A 19,932-nucleotide genomic window follows, 5' to 3' on the forward strand; every position below is an offset into this window, starting at 1 on the left:
GTCTCTAGAAGGTAGGGATCCTGGGCGCTCTGCGGAGACTTGCATACAAGGTTTTAAGGGTGGCCCTGATCCGGAGAGAGGGTAAGAGACAGCAGACCTTCTCAACCCCCGACCAACGTTGGGCCCTCGTGGTCCTAGTGGAGGAGGAATTTCCCACGGGCCTCTGCTGAGGCTCAGGCCGCCCAGAGAACAAACAGCACACATCCCCGTGTGGAGGGGCCTGCCTCCTCCCAGCAAAGGCAGGGGCTGCGGAGGGTGTGGAGTGGAGACAGCTGCTTCCAGCCCAGATAAGGCCATGGGGCTCACAGTTTCCATTTCTAGGATCCCCTCCCCACTCAGGTCCCAGCTCCTAAGCCCTGGCCCCATGGCCTGGAAAGGTCTCCGCTGACTCACCCCAGCGCCCTGCCCCCACCTTGGGAACAGCACCCCACCACAGCCTGTCCTGGGCCACTGTGGTCTCTGGGGCAGGACAGCCCCGGCCTGGGGCCCTCACAGCTAATATCCTGACCCTTGTGCCTCTGAAAAGCCACACAGGAAGGAGCACTGGCCCCTCCTGTCCTCTTAGAACGACACTCCCTGCGTCTACGTGCTCGTGCAATCCGCTCCGCCAGCCTGGCTGCCCCGGCCCAGAGGACCCCGAGACCCCCAGGGGCGAGCAGTCATCATCAGCGGCAGAACTGGGCCTAAATTCTGGACTCATCCTCCCTTCTCCCCCGCTGCTCCACAACTTCCCACCCGAGGCCTGCCCCCTCCAGCCCTGCCTGGCCCGCCTCCCCTCCCCCTCCCTGGGCTATTTATAGGGACTGGGGGAGGCAGAGCTCCAGGGCTGTGGCTCCCTGGGCCTTCCCCAGGGGCCCCGCAGGCCAGGCAGTGTCTGCTTTCAGCCCAGCAAAAGGCTGTGTCACTCCAAGTAAGCAGTGGGGGTGGGGTGGCTGGGCAGAGGCAGGGGGCTGGGCTCTGGCCTGGGCCAGGGCCCTCCAAAGCCTTTTGCAGCCCACACACAAGCTGGGCTTCCTCAGAATCATTCTGGAGTCCCCCTTGGGGCTGGAGCGGTACGGGAGGTCTCTGCGGGCGCTAGCACCTCCTTGGGGAAGCCTGGAGGAGACCAGCACCCACACCACCAGGCTGCCACCTCCCCTGCAAGCCCCCCGAGTCTCCTTTCTCTAACAAAACTATCCCTCTGACCCATGACTCCCCTCCACCAACAGTGGGTCGAATGCCTTAAGGTGCATTTCAAGGCCCTTCTGGCAAAATGCACAAACTCCCACACTTCTGCCTTTGTGGCTGCCCTGGTCCCACTGCCTGAAGCATCCCTTCCACTTGCCATCCTGTCTGGCAGACTCCCTTCTTTAGGTCTTCAGAGCCCAGTTTAAATGCCACCTCCTCCAGGAAGCCGTCCCTGATGAGGCTTGTTAGCACTCCTCCCCTCCCCTCCCCGCCCACCATGCCCGTTGAAATATATCCCTCCTCTCCTGCCCTGGCTCCCTCCTCCAGTGTGGAGCTGCTGTCTGTCTTGAGTAGTGATCTCTGGGGCTCCTGAGAGGGCAAGGCCCTGCCTCTCTCATCCCTCTGACCCCTGGCCCAGCCCCCAGCTCCATCAGCCATTTGAATGAGTGAAGGGAGGGGCGCCGAATGGAGCAGTGCAGGAAATAGTGACTGAACAGTGAATGGAAGTGGAGAGAACAGGGGGGCAGGAAAGCAGAAGAGACCCCACCTGTGTCTCCTGAGCCCTGGAGTGACTGCCTGGTGCCCCCACAGGTGGGAAGGTGGCAGGGGCAGCCCAGGCCAGGTCTCAGTGGCACGGCTCGGCCCTGGGCAGCCGCCAGCTCGGTCACTCTCATTCTTTCCAGATCAAAGTTCCCCCGGGGAACAGCCTGGAACCTGACACTGGCCTGGGGTGGGGGGACGGGGCCAGCTGGCACAGTTCGGGAGGAGGACGCGGAAAGGCAGGCACCTGTCCCCAGCTCCAGGGACCCCAGGCCAGCAGCCTTGGGAGGGGACTGGATACACTTCCGCACACCTACTTCAGCCCCAGCCCCGTCCTTGGATAGGCCATACTGGTAGGTGGGGAACCCGTGGCTCTAGGCCCTTCTGTCCCAGACTCCCCAAGGACCCCAAACCCTCAGGGCCTCAGCGGCTCGGCTTCCTGCACGACCATCCCCCCACATCAGTTCTGACTCAGCCCCACCCCGTCTCCCAGCACCTTCCATCCAGACACCCTCCAGGTGTGTGTTTCTCTGTCTCCCAGTGTCTGTATCTATTTCTGTCTTGGCACCTTTCTGTCTAGACTCTCTGTACTTCTGTGCTTCTCTGTATTTTTCATTCTTGTCTCAGTCCTTACCCTGGTCTCTCTTTCCATCTCTCTGTCTCCCTAGACACGAAGAGTAACGATGGAGTGATTTGTCCACCCTTTCTTTTAAGGAAGGAGCTGTTTTCATGGCTCTCCCCCGTCTCCAGCCCCTAGTCCCTCCAGTCTACAGTGAACAGATTTTCCTGATGCTGAGATGAGGGTGGGAGAGGACAGACCCCACCGCCCCTGCTGCAGCCGGGCCTCCCTGGTGCCCTCAGGCTGCTGCGTCTGAGCCAGGCCTCGGTCAGCCCCAGGTCCAAAGCTTTATGAGTGACACTGGGCGAGCTGGAATGCTGAGCGTGATTCTGTCCTGGTCTTCCAACTGTCATCTCAACCTCCTTAGGTGGCTCTGGAGGTTGAGACGGGGCTTCCTCCTGGACCGAAGAAAGCCCCACCCCCTCAGGGGGACCTGTAGTCTGAGCTGTGGCCTCTTGTTGTCCTGGGAGATTCAACCTTCCCAGGGTGCTCCGGAGACGGAGAAAGAGGCTTAGACTGGACTGGAGAAATTTCAGCCTGCTCGGGGGAAACGGGAAAATGAGCAGAGCCCTCCTGCTGCTCTGGGGAACTTTCAGCCTCCTTAGCAGGCTCTGGAGTGATGACAACTGTGAGATCCAGGGGTTTGCCTATGGTACTAGGCATCACTGGATGCTGAGCTTCACCTGGCCCTGCAGGTGAGAACGTCACCTCATTATGTACTGGATGTTGAGCTGTGGCAGCTGTAGAGGTCTCTGGAGGCTGAGTTGGGGGCTCAAGCTGGACTGGAGAAGGTTCACCATTTCCTGAGGGGGCTGGAGGCTGTTCCGGAACCTCCTGCTCGACCAGTAACGGTTCCAACTGCTCAGGGGACCCTGCAGACTGAGATGAGGCCTCCTGTTGGGGCGGAGAAGGTCCAGCTTCACTTGTGGGCCCTGAAGTTATGGTGAGTGCAAGGTCCACAGGTTTAACAGTGACACTGGGCCACTGCAGAGACTGAGCTTGATCCTGGCCTGGAGGAGAAGCTGTTGTCACATGATCTTGAGAATGAGCTGGAGAGGGTTCGGCCTCAGCGGGAGACTGTGGACGCTGAGCTGTGCTTTCCTGCTGGGTTGCGGAAGGCTCTATCTCTGCTGGAGACTGAGCTGGGCTCTCCTGCTGGGTGGCTGGGTTCACCACCTCAGGATGCTCTGTGGGCTGAGCTGGGCTCTCCTGCTGGGTTGAGAAGGGTACAACTTCCCCATTAGGCTCATAAGGCTGAGCCGGTCGTCCCTGTTCACCTGGAGAAGGCTCAGCTTCCTCAGGAGGCTCTGGAGGCTGACCTGTGGCATCCTGCGGGGTTGGAGAAGGTTCTGCCTCCACAGAATATTCAGGAGGCTGAGGCCGGGGCTCCTGCTGGGCTGCGGTAAACTCGCCTTCCTTAGCAGGCTCTGGAGTGACCATAAGTTCCAAATCCACAGGTTTAAGTGTAACACTGGACAGCTTGGAGTGAGCTGGATAGTTACTTCCAGGTCGAGCTGCTGCCTCTTCACTCGCTGGAAACTGAGGTACATTCTCACCAGGGGACCCCGGAACTTGCGCTGGGGCCTCTTGCTGGAGTGGGGCAGAGTCATACTCAGGGCGCTCTGCAGGCTGAGCCTGGGCCTCCTGAGGGAATGGAGGAGGTTCCGCCTCCTCAGGATGCTCTGCAGGCTGAGCCTGGGCCTCCTGCTCAAGTGAAGGTTGCACCTCCTCGGGGCTCTCTGGAGGCTGAGACGCAGCTTCCTCCTGGACTGGAGAAGGTTCCACCTCCTCAGGGCTCTCTGGAGGCTGATAGGGGGCCTCCTGCAGAACTGGAGAAGTTTCAACCACATTAGTGACCTCTGGATTTATAGTAAGTGCCAGATCCACAGGGTTAACACTGACACTGTGCAGGTCTGACTGCTGAGCTTCATTCTCATTGGGACCATGAGGCCTTAATTGTTCAGCTAAAAGCTCCTGAAGCCCTCCCTCCCCCCAAGGGACTGCAGCACCTACTTCCTCAGGGCCCTCTGAAGGCTGAGACAGAGCCCCCTGCTGAAGTGGAGCTGGTTCTGTCTCTTCAGTGGCCTCTGGACGCTGAGCCTGGGCCTCTGCCTGGGGCGGAAAAGATTCAACCTTCCCAGGGGTCTGTGGATTTTGAGCAGGACCCTCTTGCTGGGGTGGAGACTCAACCTCCTGAGTGGGCTCTGGACGCTGAGCCTGGGCCTCCTGCAGGGATGAGGACATTTCAGCCTCCTCAGGGGGCTCTGGAGGCTGATCTGGGCTTCCCAGAAGATCCAAAGGTAGATCTATATCTACAGCTTTGATCTTATTACCTTTAGGTCGAGACAGAGCTGGGGCCTGATTCTGATCCCAGCCTAGCACTGGAACCTCCTCTGGGAGCTTTTGATGCTGGGTTATCCTGTCATTCTCACCTTGACGTGGAACAGCAACATCTTCGTATGGCCCTGCAGGCAGCTCTCCATTTGACTCCACATCCGTGTACAGAAGTAGTCTCAGCTGACTCCTGTGTGAAAGAATTAAACTCCCCTGATTGTGAGTTGGGGGTCTGCTGGACAGAGCCCAGGGACCACCTCAGGGGCCATCCCTGGACCAGCAGCCAGAGTGGTTGCCAAGCAAAGAGCTGCAGCAGCCAAAAATACTGGGGAAACATAACACAAAGACGATTCGGGCACAGTGACACAGGCTAGTAGGAAACTGGCCAGGCACACTGAACAGACACCGAAGCGAAATGGCAGCTTGGCTACACGTGCGCCCCTCCCCTGCCTCATGTCCCACCCTGTAGTGGCACCTCATTTATTAGGTCAGAGTGAAGATGCAACCACAGTCAGGCTTTTTCCCAGGGTCCAAGCCATTCTTCTCCCAGCAAAGGTGACACTTACGTCCTGCCAGGCCCTCTCTCCAACCCCAGCCTGGCCCCCCAGCACAACGAGGCAGGATTTGGGCTGCAGACCAGAGTGGCCCCAGGCTCCAGCAGCGCAGGGGTGGGGGTGAGGTGGTGCAGAGCTTCCCAAGGAAGTCACAGGGCCCGGCCTTCAGGAAGATTCAGAAGTGCTAGCCCAGTTCTGGGCATCTGAACTCCTCCTCCTCAAAGCTGACATCTGAGAGACATTCTTCCTCCCCTTGGCCACACTGCTTCCAAGAAAAGTAGCTGACCTACAAAATGAGCACCAGTCAGGGCGGCGGGAGGGGAATACACCTTACAGTTAGATATTTTAAAATGTTGCCATGTCCTCTGAACTCTCAGCATCCATGTCTGATTATAAAATTCACCACTCTATTATTAGGGGTTACCACTGAATCAGTGATGACTCTAAAATTTCTGTAGGAAGGGTTTTGGAGTAGGTGAGCAATTCACTCTGAGAAAAACTGTTGGAAACCAAGTGAACAGCTCTTTACCTCGGCATGGGAAAATTTGCCCATCTCACCTTGTCTCAGCACAGCCATTAGTCTAGAAGCAATTACAATGCCCCTTTTCAGAGGTCTACCCTGTGTGCACACACAGAGAAGACACCTAGAATGTTAAAGTCAGCATGTTGGGGGGAGGTATAACTCTGTGGTTAGTGTGTACCTAGCACGCACAAGGTCCTGGATTCAATCCCAGTACCTCCATTAAAAATAGTGGGGAAAGGGGTGGGAAGGGATAAACTGGGCATTGGAGACTTGCAGATACTAACGCTATAAATAAAATAGACAAACAAGTTTATACTGTATAGCACAGGGAACGATATTCAGTATCTTCTAGTAACTTATGGTTAAAAAATAAGAAAACAAATCTATGTATGTTCCTATATGACTGTGTATTGTGCTGTACACCAGAAATTGACACAACAGTGTAAACTGACTATACTTCAATAAAAATATATTTTTAAGATATAGTATATATGTAAATAAATTAAAAAAATGTGATTACCTCTTCCCTCTCAAAAAATAAAGTCAGCATGTTAAATAATTTTCTTGAAATACTGCAGATAGCACCCACTTTACTTCCTTCACAGCCCTTATAATCATCTCTCTGATTTTAGTCATTTTTAATTGTCTGGCACACCCTCTGGCCACTAAACTCCATGGAGAAGGCACTTCATCTTACTCCCAGCGTTAAGCACATAATGGTTTTTAAATGGAATTGATTCCAAGATTGGCCAAAGAGGAATGGCTCTGTTGTTATAATCAGCTTTCTGAAAATTTTAGCATCCATACTGGCTCAGGGAACAAGAGCAGGGTAGGTGGGTGATGTCCACTGCGGCCTCTGGAGGGGCCCAACAGCCGGGCCAGCCTGCCTCACCTGGTAGCCGATGGTTTTGCTGCGACACCACTCGAGCAGAATCTGCTTGATGCTGCTGGAGCTGGCCACTCCGAAGCTCTGTGAGCGCTTCAGCTTTGCCCGGGTCTCGCCCTTCCCCCTGTGGAGAGAGGGCAGGCCTGCTGGGGGCTGGGGGCCAGGGGGCTGCCTCTCAGCTGCCATCTGCTCCGGGAATGTGCCTCACCAGCTCTGCTCACCCAGGGGGATGCTCTGTCGGCAGGCAACCTCCCAGCCCCACGCCCACGTCCAGGCGTGCGCCCCGTGTCCCAGCTGCACTGCGTCCACTGATGGGGTCCGGCAGGACCAGCCCCCTTCCAGCCTCCAGGCCCCCTGTGTACTTCCCACACTGGCGATCCTGCGGCAGAGGACCTGACCCCACATGGCCCATGCCCCTGCCCTCTGCTTGGAAAACCCTCCTTGCCTCCATCCCACCCCTCCTCTGAGCTCTTTCCGAGGCCACCCTCCCTCATGGTTTCCTATTCTAGGCCCCAAAGACACTCTTTATCGGCCAAGATCAGGTTGTCTGGGTCAGTGGGACACTTCCTGGGTCTGTCCCCCTCACCAGAGTCAGAGCCTTGGGAGCCACGACTGGGGGGGGGGGGTCATTGTCTCATAGGCCTGGGCCAACCCTAAATGTAACAGGAGTCAATACCACTCACTGACAGGAGGGCTGGATAAACATGCAAAGGTGGCCGTTTCTAATGGGGCGGGTGGTGTAGTGTGACAGGGAGCCAGTGGTACTGGGGTCTCACTGTGTCACCTCCAGCTTCTGCTGGGAATCCCAGTGACTGCCCTCTGGTCTCCCCAGTCATGCCTGGAAACCAACCTCTTCAGTTGGATGAGGGATGTGGGTGTGAGGGTGCCTAGAGTTCCCTCTGGGAATGTGGGAGAGGGGCTGGGGCCTCATCACAGCCTCCCCCCCCAGAACTGGAGCCACCTGCCCCTCAGCCGGCCCTGTAGCCAGCCCTGACCTATGTCTTGCCTGAGAGGTCACATCTTGGGGAACTGCCCTCGGGGGAACAGGACAGGGCCAGCTTTGCTCTGCCTGCCTGCCTGACCCCAGTGTGGGCTCAGGCTTCCTTTGGGGGCCCAGACTGATCTGGGAGGGTGCTATGAGCATCCATACTTGCTGGCTTCTGTGTCCTGCTCCCATTTCTCAAACAATGCCTTCCGGGCCTGTGCCCCCGAGGTGCGGGGCAGCGTCTGTGACCGCACCAGCTCCCGGCGACGCTCCCCCTGCCGATGGGCCTGAGTCGTGGCTGGCGGCTGCGGGGAGGGGGACGACTGGGGTGGCGTCACCCGAGGTGGGCTGAGGAGAGACCACTGAGTCAAGAGCACATATCTGGCCATCACTAGCTCGCACAGGCCCCGGGCCTCCACCCCACTGAATGTGAAATGAGGCAGCGGCTGGGCTATAGGCAGAGAGGAAGCAAACCTGTTCCAGCCCCCAACCGGTTTCACAGGTTTTTGGAACTGAGCTGCTGTCTGAGGCCGGCCTGGCCAGCAGTGGGCCCCCTCTCTGGGCATAATCGCCCCTCGGCAGGTGTCAATGCCTGGGGTGGGCAGGGGCGGCCTCCTGGCAGGACAAACACCCAGAACCAGCCCCACCAGGATCAGGCCCCCTCCTCGCCACCACTAAATAAGATCCCCTCTGTTTCCCCCCAAAACAGTTTGTCAGAAAGTCACAATTCTCCTTTTATTATTAAGAGGGGGAGAGAAAAGCCAAGCCAGACCCCACCCAACACCCAGCTCCGATCACAGTTCAGAGGGCCTGGGGGCAGCGCATGGGGACAACCAGAGGCCAGGAGGCAGCCTGTAACACAGGGAACCCCCTCACAGGCCTCCCCCAGGGTAAGGGCCTCTCCAGGTAACTCCTCAGTCCACAAGCAGGAAGCCCCCAGCTCAGAGGGAGCCTAGCCAGGATGGCTGAAGATCCATCCTGTGGGGACTGAGAAACTCTCTCCAATCTTTGGACAGACTTGCTTTGAAGGATCCTAAAAAGAAACCAACCCTCCGCCGTATTGTTCCAAACAAAACTCTTTACCAAGCTTCGCTGCCTCATTTCTCCTCTCAAACCCCACTCAGCGACACTGCTGCCTTAGTTCTCCAGAGGCACCAAGCCAAGGAAGGTGCCTCCTCCTGGGGTTGGCACTGGGAGCTCCGTGCAGGGGCCTGGGTAGCCTGGGTCCAAGGCCAAGCCCAGACAGTTCCAGGGGAGTGACGACCCTGCCACCGGGAACAGGGGCCCTGACTCACCTGTTATCGTTCCTGCTGGCCGTCACCCCCCCATAGCCAGAGCTGGACAAAGACCGTGGGAGGGAAGAGTTCTTCTCTGCGGGACAAAGGGAGGGAGAGAAATAACAAACCCTGGCCTTGGGGAGGGCCACCACTGCCTGCCTCCCATCCTTTGACCCCACCCTGAGCTATTCACCCAGCATCACTCTGGGCACTGGCAGGACCTCTGGGCTAAGCTGACCCTGCCTGGGCCAACAGTTGAGGAGAAAGGATGTTGGAACATAGAGCAATGACATAAAAGAATTCCTTTAAAGTACTCCTCACTGCATTTGAGAGCACAGAGCCCAGGACCTCCTGTGCTGCATATCCAGTAGATACCATGTTACCAAGCCCTCATTCTGGAAATCCACACAGCCCGACCCAAGGACACACCACTGGGGCCTGATCACAGGTCCAAGACAGCCCCAGGGGGACCACGCCAGGTCTGTTACACACAAAGTGTGCAGGGTAGGCGGCCACCTTCTAACCAGAGCCTTGATCTGCAGTAAAAGCCATGGTCATACCCCGCAGGATGAGGCTACTTCACAGCACCTCTGGGAGAGGAGCCGGGAAAGATGGGCCCCATCTGATGGAGCAGGCGAGCTGGGGACGGGTGTGGCAGTGACAGGCAGAGCGGGTAGGGCCCGGCCCCAGGATTTCTGAGTCTCTTGCAAACCACCCCCAGCCCCAGCCCTCGCTCCCATTTTGAGGTCATGGTCTCCTGCTCCTACCACTGGGACTGGGAGTCCAGGATGTGGTGGCCGCGCTGGGGCTTGAGCTGAGGCCCCCCAGGATGGCAGCAGACGTGGGCGAGAGAGCTGTGGCTGAGGTCTCCCCAGAGAACTTCTCGGAGACTCGTGTGACGGCCGTGACTGGCTGGTGAGGCTTCCGCAAGGAGAGGCTCACAGGGCGAGGCTTGAGGGGCTCTGGTGTTGGGATGGTTTGGGCGGCTTCGGGGGGCCTATCACCCGGACCTGAAACAGGTGACCAGCAGGGGTCGGGGGAGTTTCAGCCATGGCATTAACAGGGGCCTCAGAACCACCCAGGAGGACTCCAGCCTGGGTTCAACTGAGGGGCGGTGGGAGGGGCGGGCAGAGGGCGGGGCGAGCCCGGCGAGCCCCGGGAATGGGCTCCGCTTGGGGGCGGGGCCTGGGGGCGGGGCCTGGCGGCTCGGGGTCACCCCCAACCCCAGCCCCTGTGACCCACGCGATGCGGCGAGGGGGAGTGCCGCCAGTGGCGCTGGAGAAGAGCTCGCCCAGCCTCTCGTCTCCCTCGGTGCGGAGCTCAGGGGGAGGGCCGAGGCGGAGACCCCCTTGACCCTGGAGAAGCAGTGTGCGACATGTGGGAGGGACTGCCGGCCGTCAGAGGAAGGCCTCGACCCCCAAGTAGACTTGATTTAGGAGAAAGCGGACATGGGTTATGCGTTCCCACGGGGCTCTCACTCTCAGGGCCCAGGTACTACTGGGGGTAGGGATCCCCCACTGCTCTGGGGGACCTGAGAGCGGCAGCAGTAACCCCCAGAACTGTCACCCTGTGCACATGACTGCCCGCTCTAAGCCGTGGACACGGCCCTCACAAGCACATACTTACGTGAGGCATCTTGGCCTGGAATTTCTTGCACCTAAGGGAGAGGGAGACAGGTGGTGAGGTCCCTCCTTGTCTCTGCAATTATGCACTCTCCCCTCCCAGCCCCACTCTGTGTAACAAGATTCCTGTGTTCTTCCTGCCAGTGGTCACGGGGCTCTGAGCTCACTGAGTGGCCCCTGTTGGGGCATCCACAAGTGACTGAGGTCAGACAGAGAAGAGAAGGTGTGCTTAGGACCGAATCTCCAAATTCTTGGGTCAGAGACCATGGGACTAATCACCTCTCTCCCTCCATCAAGTCTCAGTCCCTGGCCTGTGGTTACAGGCCAGGGCTCCCACCTCGATTCCCTCTCAACACCTCTTTCATGCTGGAACCCAGATATTCCTCCCTTCCATAACCCCCAACCTCCAAACATCACGAGAAAGGGAGGAATGAAAATAGCTTTTGCTTCGGAATGACAGAACGATGGGCAAAGGTGCTGTCTGATCTCATGTACATAGTAAAATTGATTTAAAATAAAAAATGGGAGCATCTCCTCCTTTTTTGTGCAAAAAGCCTTTCCTGATTAGCCTTCTCCTTCCCAGGCCTGGCCCACTTGAAGGAGGGCTAGTGGCTGGGCAGGCACAGCCAGGTGGCAGGGGAACGAGAGGCCTGAAAGACTTGTTTCTGTCACACTGGGCTTCCGAAGATGTTTGCAGCCACAGACCTCCTGGACTGGCCTGCTCTGCCCCAAAAGAGTTGGATCAGCGTAACAGATGCTGAACGCCAATACCCCCTCTCTCCCTCCTCCACAGGGACAGGAAGGAACACTGGGTTACCTAATCCAAGGAGCCTTCCAGCAATTATTTTATGAGAAAGTCAAATGCCAAAAGGCGTGCATGGGGGGTGTGTGTGTTTGTGTGTGTGTGTGTGTGTGTGTGTGTGTGTGTGTGTGTGTTTTGTAAGTAGCTCTCAGCACAGGGTGAGCCAGACTGCTCCCTGCATTCTTTCTCTGGGTGGAATCTTTGATAGAGACTAGGAGAGAGGCTTCTGCTACAGCTTCTGCCCCAAGTAGCACTCAGCCCCTCCAGGTCTGAGCACGGGAGCCTGGAGTTCAGAGACCCTGGTCTCTGCCAGGAAAGCCCAGCCACTTCCTTCGCAGGACCTGAGGAATGACCAGGTGGGGAAGTTTGGGCGGGACTGAACAGCCTGGTCCCTGTCCCCATAGCCGATGTGAACCTGGGCCTGTGCCTGGTCCGGCAGCATAGAGGGGAGTCGGGGCAGGCAGGGGTCTGGCCTTCTCTCCCAGCTTCCCGGAGAAGGAAGGCTGGCTGGGTCTCTAGGCTGGGAACCCTAACGTTTGATAGATTCTACAGACTAGCTGCCCAGGATCCACCCACATTCTCCCACCTCAGGCAGGTTATCTGGTCTCTCCTGATGTACCATGACGACATCTGGGAGGGGCTGGGCAGGGCTCCATCTGTGACTGGCAAGGGCAGAGATGGGGCTTGCAGTGGGTTTTGGGCAGACAGTACCAGAATCATACCATCCCCCTTGGCTTCTCTGACTGCTGACAGTCAGACCGCTGAGTCAGTAGCTGGAGATGAGCCTAGGAGAGGAGAGATGAACCAGGAGTGGGAGGAAGAGGGGCAGAGGGGCAGGGAGAGCAGGAGTGAGGGCGGAGGGGGTGATGCTGAGGTGGGGAGGGGGTGATCGACGACCAGTGCTACCCAAGAGCCTGCTCCACGCCACCTGGGGGGAGGCTGCAGCTTGCCCCAGGCCCCAGGGGCTCCTCTCAGCCATCCCCTCAAGGCCCCTCCTCCAAACCTTCCCCAGCTCCTGCCCGGTACCAGACTGTGGAGGAGGTGAGGGCTGATGGACCCTGCTGAACTCCCTCCACATTCACCAGCCCTGATGTCAGCGGGCTAGCGAGGCCGACCTCCCACTGAGTCCCAGGGGCTCTGGCACCCACCCTTCCAGCTTCCCTTCCCCTGGCTGTGACCTGTCCACCGCCCGCTGGTCCCTTGATCTGCTGTGCTGCTGGGCTGGAAGTAGGATGTGGGACAAGGCTTCCTGAGTCCCCTGCCTTCACCTCACGCAGTCAAATCCTTGCCAAGCCCAAACCATGAAGCCAGGAGATGAGATGGGGGAACGGAGGCCCAGGGAGGGACACGGACAGGCCCGAGGCCACAAGTAAGGTCCACAACGACACGTGCAAAACCCAGGGCCCTTCCTCTAGTCCCAGCACCCCTCTGGGGGCAGCAGTCAAATCCAGCCAAGTCTGGGCAGCTCCTCCTGCTCCCATTTGCCTGGAGGCTCCTGTTCCCTGGAACTGCTCCTCAGAACTCTTCAGAACCCCCTCCAGGCCCTCCTGCACTGCCCCCTGAGGACCATCCCTCCTCCTGCCTGTCCTGACTGCCCTCCCAACCCCTCAGCTTCTCCTCCCCAGGGACCTTCCTGAGTGGCTGTTCTTTCCCTCACCCTTTAACCGTGGTCCCCAGGGCTCTGATCTGGACCTGACCCCTTTCACCCGCAGACTCTTTCTGGGTGGTGTCACCCACCCCCACCTCCATACCGATGACTGCCGCTTCTCCATCGCCAGCCCAGCCCCTCTCCATATACCCACCAGCCTCCAGCCCTCAGGCCTGAAGGTCCCACCCCCTCCCCAGACTCCTCAGGTCCCGAGAAGGCACACAAGGCTTACAGGGCGGGGAAAGGCCATAAGAAGTGGGATGGTGTAGGCCACTGCATTCCTGGGCCCACTTGTCAGGCCCACTCCTCCACCTTCTGCACCCGAGTCCCCGGGCGTGGGTGAGGTGCATATACACACTTGCGTGCATGTGTTGGACCCCATCCTCAGAGAGCTGGGGCTGTCTGTCTCAGCTGTTCATCCACCCCCACACCTGGAGAGACAACTGGCTTTAGAAAGTGCTCTGTGAACATGGGGTGATGGGATACCTCGAAAAAGGGGACTCACTTGGGAGCCAGTCGAACCTCCAGGATGGACTGAGATGGGTGACGGAGAGGGTGCGTTAGCGGCCACGATGAGCCACAGGGGGCTCACAGGTACTGCACAACCCTGTCTCGAAGGTCACAGCCTTTGCACTGAGTCAAAGGCAGCTGCCAACCTCACTGGTCACTTCATCCCTCCAAGCCCCTCTGCCAGGATGGGCTCAGGTTGGAAGGTCAGGGGCCAGGCCAGACCCATTATCTGCCAGGCCCTGATGGGCCCTGCCTGCCTGCAGCCCTCAGCTTGCTGGGTGGCTGATGGGCCTGGGAGTTCTCATAATTGGGAAGGTGTGTGAAGCCAGTCATTCCCCACTCCCCAGGGTTCCCAGCTGCAGGCACCCAAAGGGAGTAGACTAACAAGGACCCAGTGGAGCAATGCACTCCAGGGCTGGACCCCTCGGCAAACAAAGGATCTCCCACCCCTCCTCTCCAATCTGAAATCCAGCCTCTGCCCTGGAAACTGTTGCCTTGTTATGAGATCCATATGGGTGTGGATGCAAGGCTTACGTTTATCTTTTCCTGCCAGGTTGCTGGGTTCGGGAGCCAAGGGGAATGCTAAGCAAGGAGGTGGGAGTGTGGTGGAGGCTGCGCAGGAGCCCGGGGGGCCAGTCGTGGAGGCCCCAGGCCTCATCTCCGGCCAGGACTAGGAGAGGGACACATGGGGCTCTGCCCTCTGCCCCAGAGCTCTGCCTGCCTGAACTCTCCTGAATCCTGGAACCCTGAGGCCCCTGCGTGGGGGGACGGAAGAGACCCCTGCCCCCTGGGTCACTCCAATTCCCCTCTACCAAACCCTCCTTTAAACTCCATCCCAGGGACACTCAGCTGGACACACATTTTCATCTTTCTCCCACGTATCTGAGGACGTGTCTGTGCACGTATCATGCTTGCGTGTCCCAGTGTGGGTGTGTCAGTGCGGAGGGAAGATGTGGGCATTGCAGAGTCTACAGGACCTGCACGTGTATGTGGCGTGTGGGGTGTGGGTACATTTCCAAGCAATTGTCTTTATAGGAGGGACTTTTATGCATTTGCTCATAAGTGCTGAACGTGTTCTAGACACACGCAAATGCATGCCTGCTGCACATGTGTCAGCGTAGAACGCACGCATGCCTGTATGTGTATGTTGAGCGTCTCCATATGCTTCCATATATCAAGCGTTTGTGTATCACCGTGTGAGTCTGACTGCACAAGTCAGGTGCCCCATCTCTGGCTGCCTCTTTAACCAGACCTAGAAGTCTGTCTCTAGAAGGTAGGGATCCTGGGCGCTCTGCGGAGACTTGCATACAAGGTTTTAAGGGTGGCCCTGATCCGGAGAGAGGGTAAGAGAGAGCAGACCTTCTCAACCCCCGACCAACGTTGGGCCCTCGTGGTCCTAGTGGAGGAGGAATTTCCCACGGGCCTCTGCTGAGGCTCAGGCCGCCCAGAGAACAAACAGCACACATCCCCGTGCGGAGGGGCCTGCCTCCTCCCAGCAAAGGCAGGGGCTGCGGAGGGTGTGGAGTGGAGACAGCTGCTTCCAGCCCAGATAAGGCCATGGGGCTCACAGTTTCCATTTCTAGGATCCCCTCCCCACTCAGGTCCCAGCTCCTAAGCCCTGGCCCCATGGCCTGGAAAGGTCTCCGCTGACTCACCCCAGCGCCCTGCCCCCACCTTGGGAACAGCACCCCACCACAGCCTGTCCTGGGCCACTGTGGTCTCTGGGGCAGGACAGCCCCGGCCTGGGGCCCTCACAGCTAATATCCTGACCCTTGTGCCTCTGAAAAGCCACACAGGAAGGAGCACTGGCCCCTCCTGTCCTCTTAGAATGACACTCCCTGCGTCTACGTGCTCGTGCAATCCGCTCCGCCAGCCTGGCTGCCCCTGCCCAGAGGACCCCGAGATCCCCAGGGGCGAGCAGTCATCATCAGCGGCAGAACTGGGCCTAAATTCTGGACTCATCCTCCCTTCTCCCCCGCTGCTCCACAACTTCCCATCCGAGGCCTGCCCCCTCTAGCCCTGCCTGGCCTGCCTCCCCTCCCCCTCCCTGGGCTATTTATAGGGACTGGGGGAGGCAGAGCTCCAGGGCTGTGGCTCCCTGGGCCTTCCCCAGGGGCCCCGCAGGCCAGGCAGTGTCTGCTTTCAGCCCAGAAAAAGGCTGTGTCACTCCAAGTAAGCAGTGGGGGTGGGGAGGCTGGGCAGAGGCAGGGGGCTGGGCTCTGGCCTGGGCCAGGGCCCTCCAAAGCCTTTTGCAGCCCACACACAAGCTGGGCTTCCTCAGAATCATTCTGGAGTCCCCCTTGGGGCTGGAGCGGTACGGGAGGTCTCTGCGGGCGCTAGCACCTCCTTGGGGAAGCCTGGAGACCAGCACCCACACCACCAGGCTGCCACCTCCCCTGCAAGCCCCCCGAGTCTCCTTTCTCTAACAAAACTATCCCTCTGACCCATGACTCCCCTCCACCAACAGTGGGTCGAATGCCTTAAGGTGCATTTCAAGGCCCTTCCGGCAAAATGCACAAACTCCCACACTTCTGCCTTTGTGGCTGCCCTGGTCCCACTGCCTGAAGCATCCCTTCCACTTGCCATCCTGTCTGGCAGACTCCCTTCTTTAGGTCTTCAGAGCCCAGTTTAAATGCCACCTCCTCCAGGAAGCCGTCCCTGATGAGGCCTGTTACCACTCCTCCCCTCCCCTCCCCGCCCACCATGCCCGTTGAAATATATCCCTCCTCTCCTGCCCTGGCTCCCTCCTCCAGTGTGGAGCTGCTGTCTGTCTTGAGTAGTGATCTCTGGGGCTCCTGAGAGGGCAAGGCCCTGCCTCTCTCATCCCTCTGACCCGTGGCCCAGCCCCCAGCTCCATCAGCCATTTGAATGAGTGAGTGAAGGGAGGGGCGCCGAATGGAGCAGTGCAGGAACTAGTGACTGAACAGTGAATGGAAGTGGAGAGAACAGGGGGGCAGGAAAGCAGAAGAGACCCCACCTGTGTCTCCTGAGCCCTGGAGTGACTGCCTGGTGCCCCCACAGGTGGGAATGTGGCAGGGGCAGCCCAGGCCAGGTCTCAGTGGCACGGCTCGGCCCTGGGCAGCCGCCAGCTCGGTCACTCTCATTCTTTCCAGATCAAAGTTCCCCCGGGGAACAGCCTGGAACCTGACACTGGCCTGGGGTGGGGGGACGGGGCCAGCTGGCACAGTTCGGGAGGAGGACACGGAAAGGCAGGCACCTGTCCCCAGCTCCAGGGACCCCAGGCCAGCAGCCTTGGGAGGGGACTGGATACACTTCCGCACACCTACTTCAGCCCCAGCCCCGTCCTTGGATAGGCCATACTGGTAGGTGGGGAACCCGTGGCTCTAGGCCCTTCTGTCCCAGACTCCCCAAGGACCCCAAACCCTCAGGGCCTCAGCGGCTCGGCTTCCTGCACGACCATCCCCCCACATCAGTTCTGACTCAGCCCCACCCCGTCTCCCAGCACCTTCCATCCAGACACCCTCCAGGTGTGTGTTTCTCTGTCTCCCAGTGTCTGTATCTATTTCTGTCTTGGCACCTTTCTGTCTACACTCTCTGTACTTCTGTGCTTCTCTGTATTTTTCATTCTTGTCTCAGTCCTTACCCTGGTCTCTCTTTCCATCTCTCTGTCTCCCTAGACACGAAGAGTAACGATGGAGTGATTTGTCCACCCTTTCTTTTAAGGAAGGAGCTGTTTTCATGGCTCTCCCCCGTCTCCAGCCCCTAGTCCCTCCAGTCTACAGTGAACAGATTTTCCTGATGCTGAGATGAGGGTGGGAGAGGACAGACCCCACCGCCCCTGCTGCAGCCGGGCCTCCCTGGTGCCCTCAGGCTGCTGCGTCTGAGCCAGGCCTCGGTCAGCCCCACGACCACGTGAGCAGGCGGGGAGGAAGTGGGCAGAGCTGGTCTGGGGCAGCAGGCCCGTGCCAGTGGACCAGGTCCCTGAGTCTGCCATCGTCTGTCCTTCCTCATTCCACTTCTAGCTGTGGAAAGTCACACCACAGTCAGAGTCTGACTTCACGCTCCCTGCTCCTAAGTACAAGCTAGTGTCACATGTGTCATACACACACACACACACATACAAACACACACACACACTCACAAAGTATAGGGGAGCATAGGCTCAGCGCACGGGACTCAGAATCTCAGTCATGGTTCACTCCTCTTTGTACCTCAGTTTTCTCATCTGTAAAATGGGGGTTATAATAATAGTATCCGTGTCCCAGGATTGTTATAAGCATTAAATTAGTCCATGTTTGTAAGGCGCTTACAAACAAAGGCCCTAAGTCTGGCACATGGCACTCTATCTACGTATTCGTTTAATAAAATAATAAAAATTAATAAATATGCATGCTTCAAATTTGACTCTCAATAAAAATTACAGGTTGCTTTCACGTTTATGCTGTTGCCCCAGGCTGAGCCTGATCCTGCTCACCAGCAGGTCCAAACAGGCCTAATGTGAGTAGTTGTAAGTCATGTCCAGGAATAACATTGCGCTCTGGGGGTGTGCATTTCGACCTGCTTGTGGAACCCCTCTGCTTTAACAGCGGCTGTATCACGTGTGGGGAAGTCACATGGCTTCTGGTTAAAGATGATTGAAACCATGTCCTTCTGCCCGAAACACGTAGACATGAGAGTGTTAAAAAAATTAATGAGAAGGACATGTTTGTAGACACGAAATGGAGACTTCTCCTTAAAAGAAAATAGGGCGGAGGCTGCAGGCGGAGAAGGGGCTGGGAAGACAGCAGGGCTGAACGTGCTGGGTGTGAGCCACAGTGTAAATGCTGAGCCGGGCTGGGCCCTGAAGCTGGCTGGTGTCAGGATCTGTGCTGCCAGTTGGTGATGATAAACCAGAGCAGCTACGTCCACCCTTCAAGGTCGTGGCAAAAACCAAAGCCACATGCCTGTGGTTGGGCAGAACCATTAGGCTTAAGGGACTGTCCCAGAAATGTGTCACTCACATGAGGTGGAGGCCCACAGTGGACACTTCTGAGAAAACCCTGGTCTGGAGCCCAGCCAGGTACAGACCAAGTAGAGGCGGCTGGTAGATGGCCTTGGGTTTTACGGAATCTCCAGATAATCCCACAACCAGGAATCACAGGGCGCTGGGGAAGCCAACAATCTCCACAAATGGAAGAACTGATAGATGAAAAAATAAAGTTTTAGAGCCATTTGAAAAGTCTTTAAAGTAGGTGTCTTTAAGGTCCCCAAAGAAACCGAAGGAAAAGCAATCACAAAACAACAAAAAGAGATCATGACTTAAGAGCAGAACAAATGACAAAGAGTCCAGTAGACACACAGGACATTAAAATTACAGATTAAAAAAAAAAAAACTGAAGGTGAGCTGAATATCTGACCTGAATATAGTAAAATACATAATAGAGTAAATACACATGAGCATACAAATATGTATATTTAATATTTAACGAAACATCTTTCTCTAAACCTACATGGCTTGGTTTGAATTTCCTTGGTAGAACTTACCATTTTCTTCCTTGTGTTGTCTAGTATTTTTTTTTTCCAAAAATATCCCAAAGTTTGAGGTTTGCAAATTCTAACTAATATATATATAATAGATAAACATCAAGTTTATAATGTATAGCACAGGGACCTATATTGAGTATCTTGTAGTAACTTATGTTGGAAAGAAATATGAAAACAAATACATGCATGTACCTATATGACTGAAGCATTGTGCTGTGCACTAGTAATTGACACAATATTGTCAACTGACCATACTTCAATAAAAACATAAAACAAAAACAAAAACAAACTCAAAAATGTCCCACAGGAGCCCTTGAAAACACACCCAAAATGGACTGACGTTTCTTAAATTACTCCCTTGTTAATTATTTTCATTAAAGGCATCATTTTCTTTTAGTGGCTCAAACTTAAGACATCTCCTTCCTACTTTTGTAAAAATTACCGCATTCTATTTCTATTTCCACATTACCTTTACATTTAGCTCCTTCATCTGTATCTTAACTGTCTCTCCTCTAGATTGCTTTAGGAGCTGTCTAATTAAACTTTTGGACTCGCCACTCCTCCCTGTTCTCTTACTTCTCTTAATGCACTCTTAATTCAAGACAAACTCGGGGGTTGGGTAAAGCTCAGTGGCAGAGTGCATACCTAGGCTGCATGAGGTCCTGGGTTCAATCCCCAGTACCTCCATTAAAATAGATAAATAAACCTGATTACCTCCCCCAAAACAATATTAAAAAAAAAAAAATAAAGAGGAACTCTCACCATTGCTTCATGCAGAGCTTTTATTATCTCTCTAATATTATAAATACTCCGAGGCCCACCAGGTGATCTGAAAGTTAGGACTTCAGTAATAAGTTACATCTTACTCCGGGGTACACCCACATGCATTTTTCTGACTCTCCCCTCTTGAATTTTCTCCGATCTTAAGTCTTTGGCTCATTTTTGCTTTACTTTTGTTTTTAATGTTCTTTTCTATTATTA

The 19,932-nt window shown here is 56.3% G+C and overlaps 4 protein-coding genes across 11 annotated transcripts in view; 1 reads left to right on the plus strand and 3 right to left on the minus strand.

Annotated features, from left to right (window-relative positions):
• LOC116157877 (uncharacterized) overlaps window positions 1-19,932 on the plus strand; it is a 696,771-nt gene that overhangs the window by 615,722 nt on the left and 61,117 nt on the right. The window lies entirely within an intron of this gene.
• LOC116157898 (leucine-rich repeat-containing protein 37A) overlaps window positions 1-19,932 on the minus strand; it is a 196,702-nt gene that overhangs the window by 130,337 nt on the left and 46,433 nt on the right. The gene's annotated exons all lie outside the window — the stretch shown is intronic.
• LOC135323207 (leucine-rich repeat-containing protein 37A-like) lies at window positions 1,665-5,363 on the minus strand. Its single transcript, XM_064495067.1, has 3 exons — window positions 5,227-5,363; window positions 4,759-4,850; window positions 1,665-4,155 (listed from the first exon to the last, which is right to left on the minus strand). Exon 3 carries the CDS (start codon window positions 3,764-3,766, stop codon window positions 2,750-2,752), a length of 1,017 nt encoding a protein of 338 aa, XP_064351137.1. The 5' UTR covers window positions 3,767-4,155; window positions 4,759-4,850; window positions 5,227-5,363; the 3' UTR covers window positions 1,665-2,749.
• LOC116157878 (leucine-rich repeat-containing protein 37A) overlaps window positions 10,510-19,932 on the minus strand; it is a 48,829-nt gene continuing 39,406 nt past the window's right edge. Inside the window, exon 14 of one of the 2 annotated variants that reach the window (XM_064495088.1) lies at window positions 10,510-10,542. The gene's annotated coding sequence lies outside the window, so the exon portion shown is untranslated. Of the gene's footprint in view, window positions 10,543-12,075; window positions 12,095-19,932 lie in introns of those variants that run through there. The other variant, XM_064495089.1, reaches the window with a different exon arrangement.

Source organism: Camelus dromedarius, chromosome 16 (genome assembly GCF_036321535.1).
Source record: "Camelus dromedarius isolate mCamDro1 chromosome 16, mCamDro1.pat, whole genome shotgun sequence".
Lineage (NCBI taxonomy): Eukaryota > Metazoa > Chordata > Mammalia > Artiodactyla > Camelidae > Camelus > Camelus dromedarius.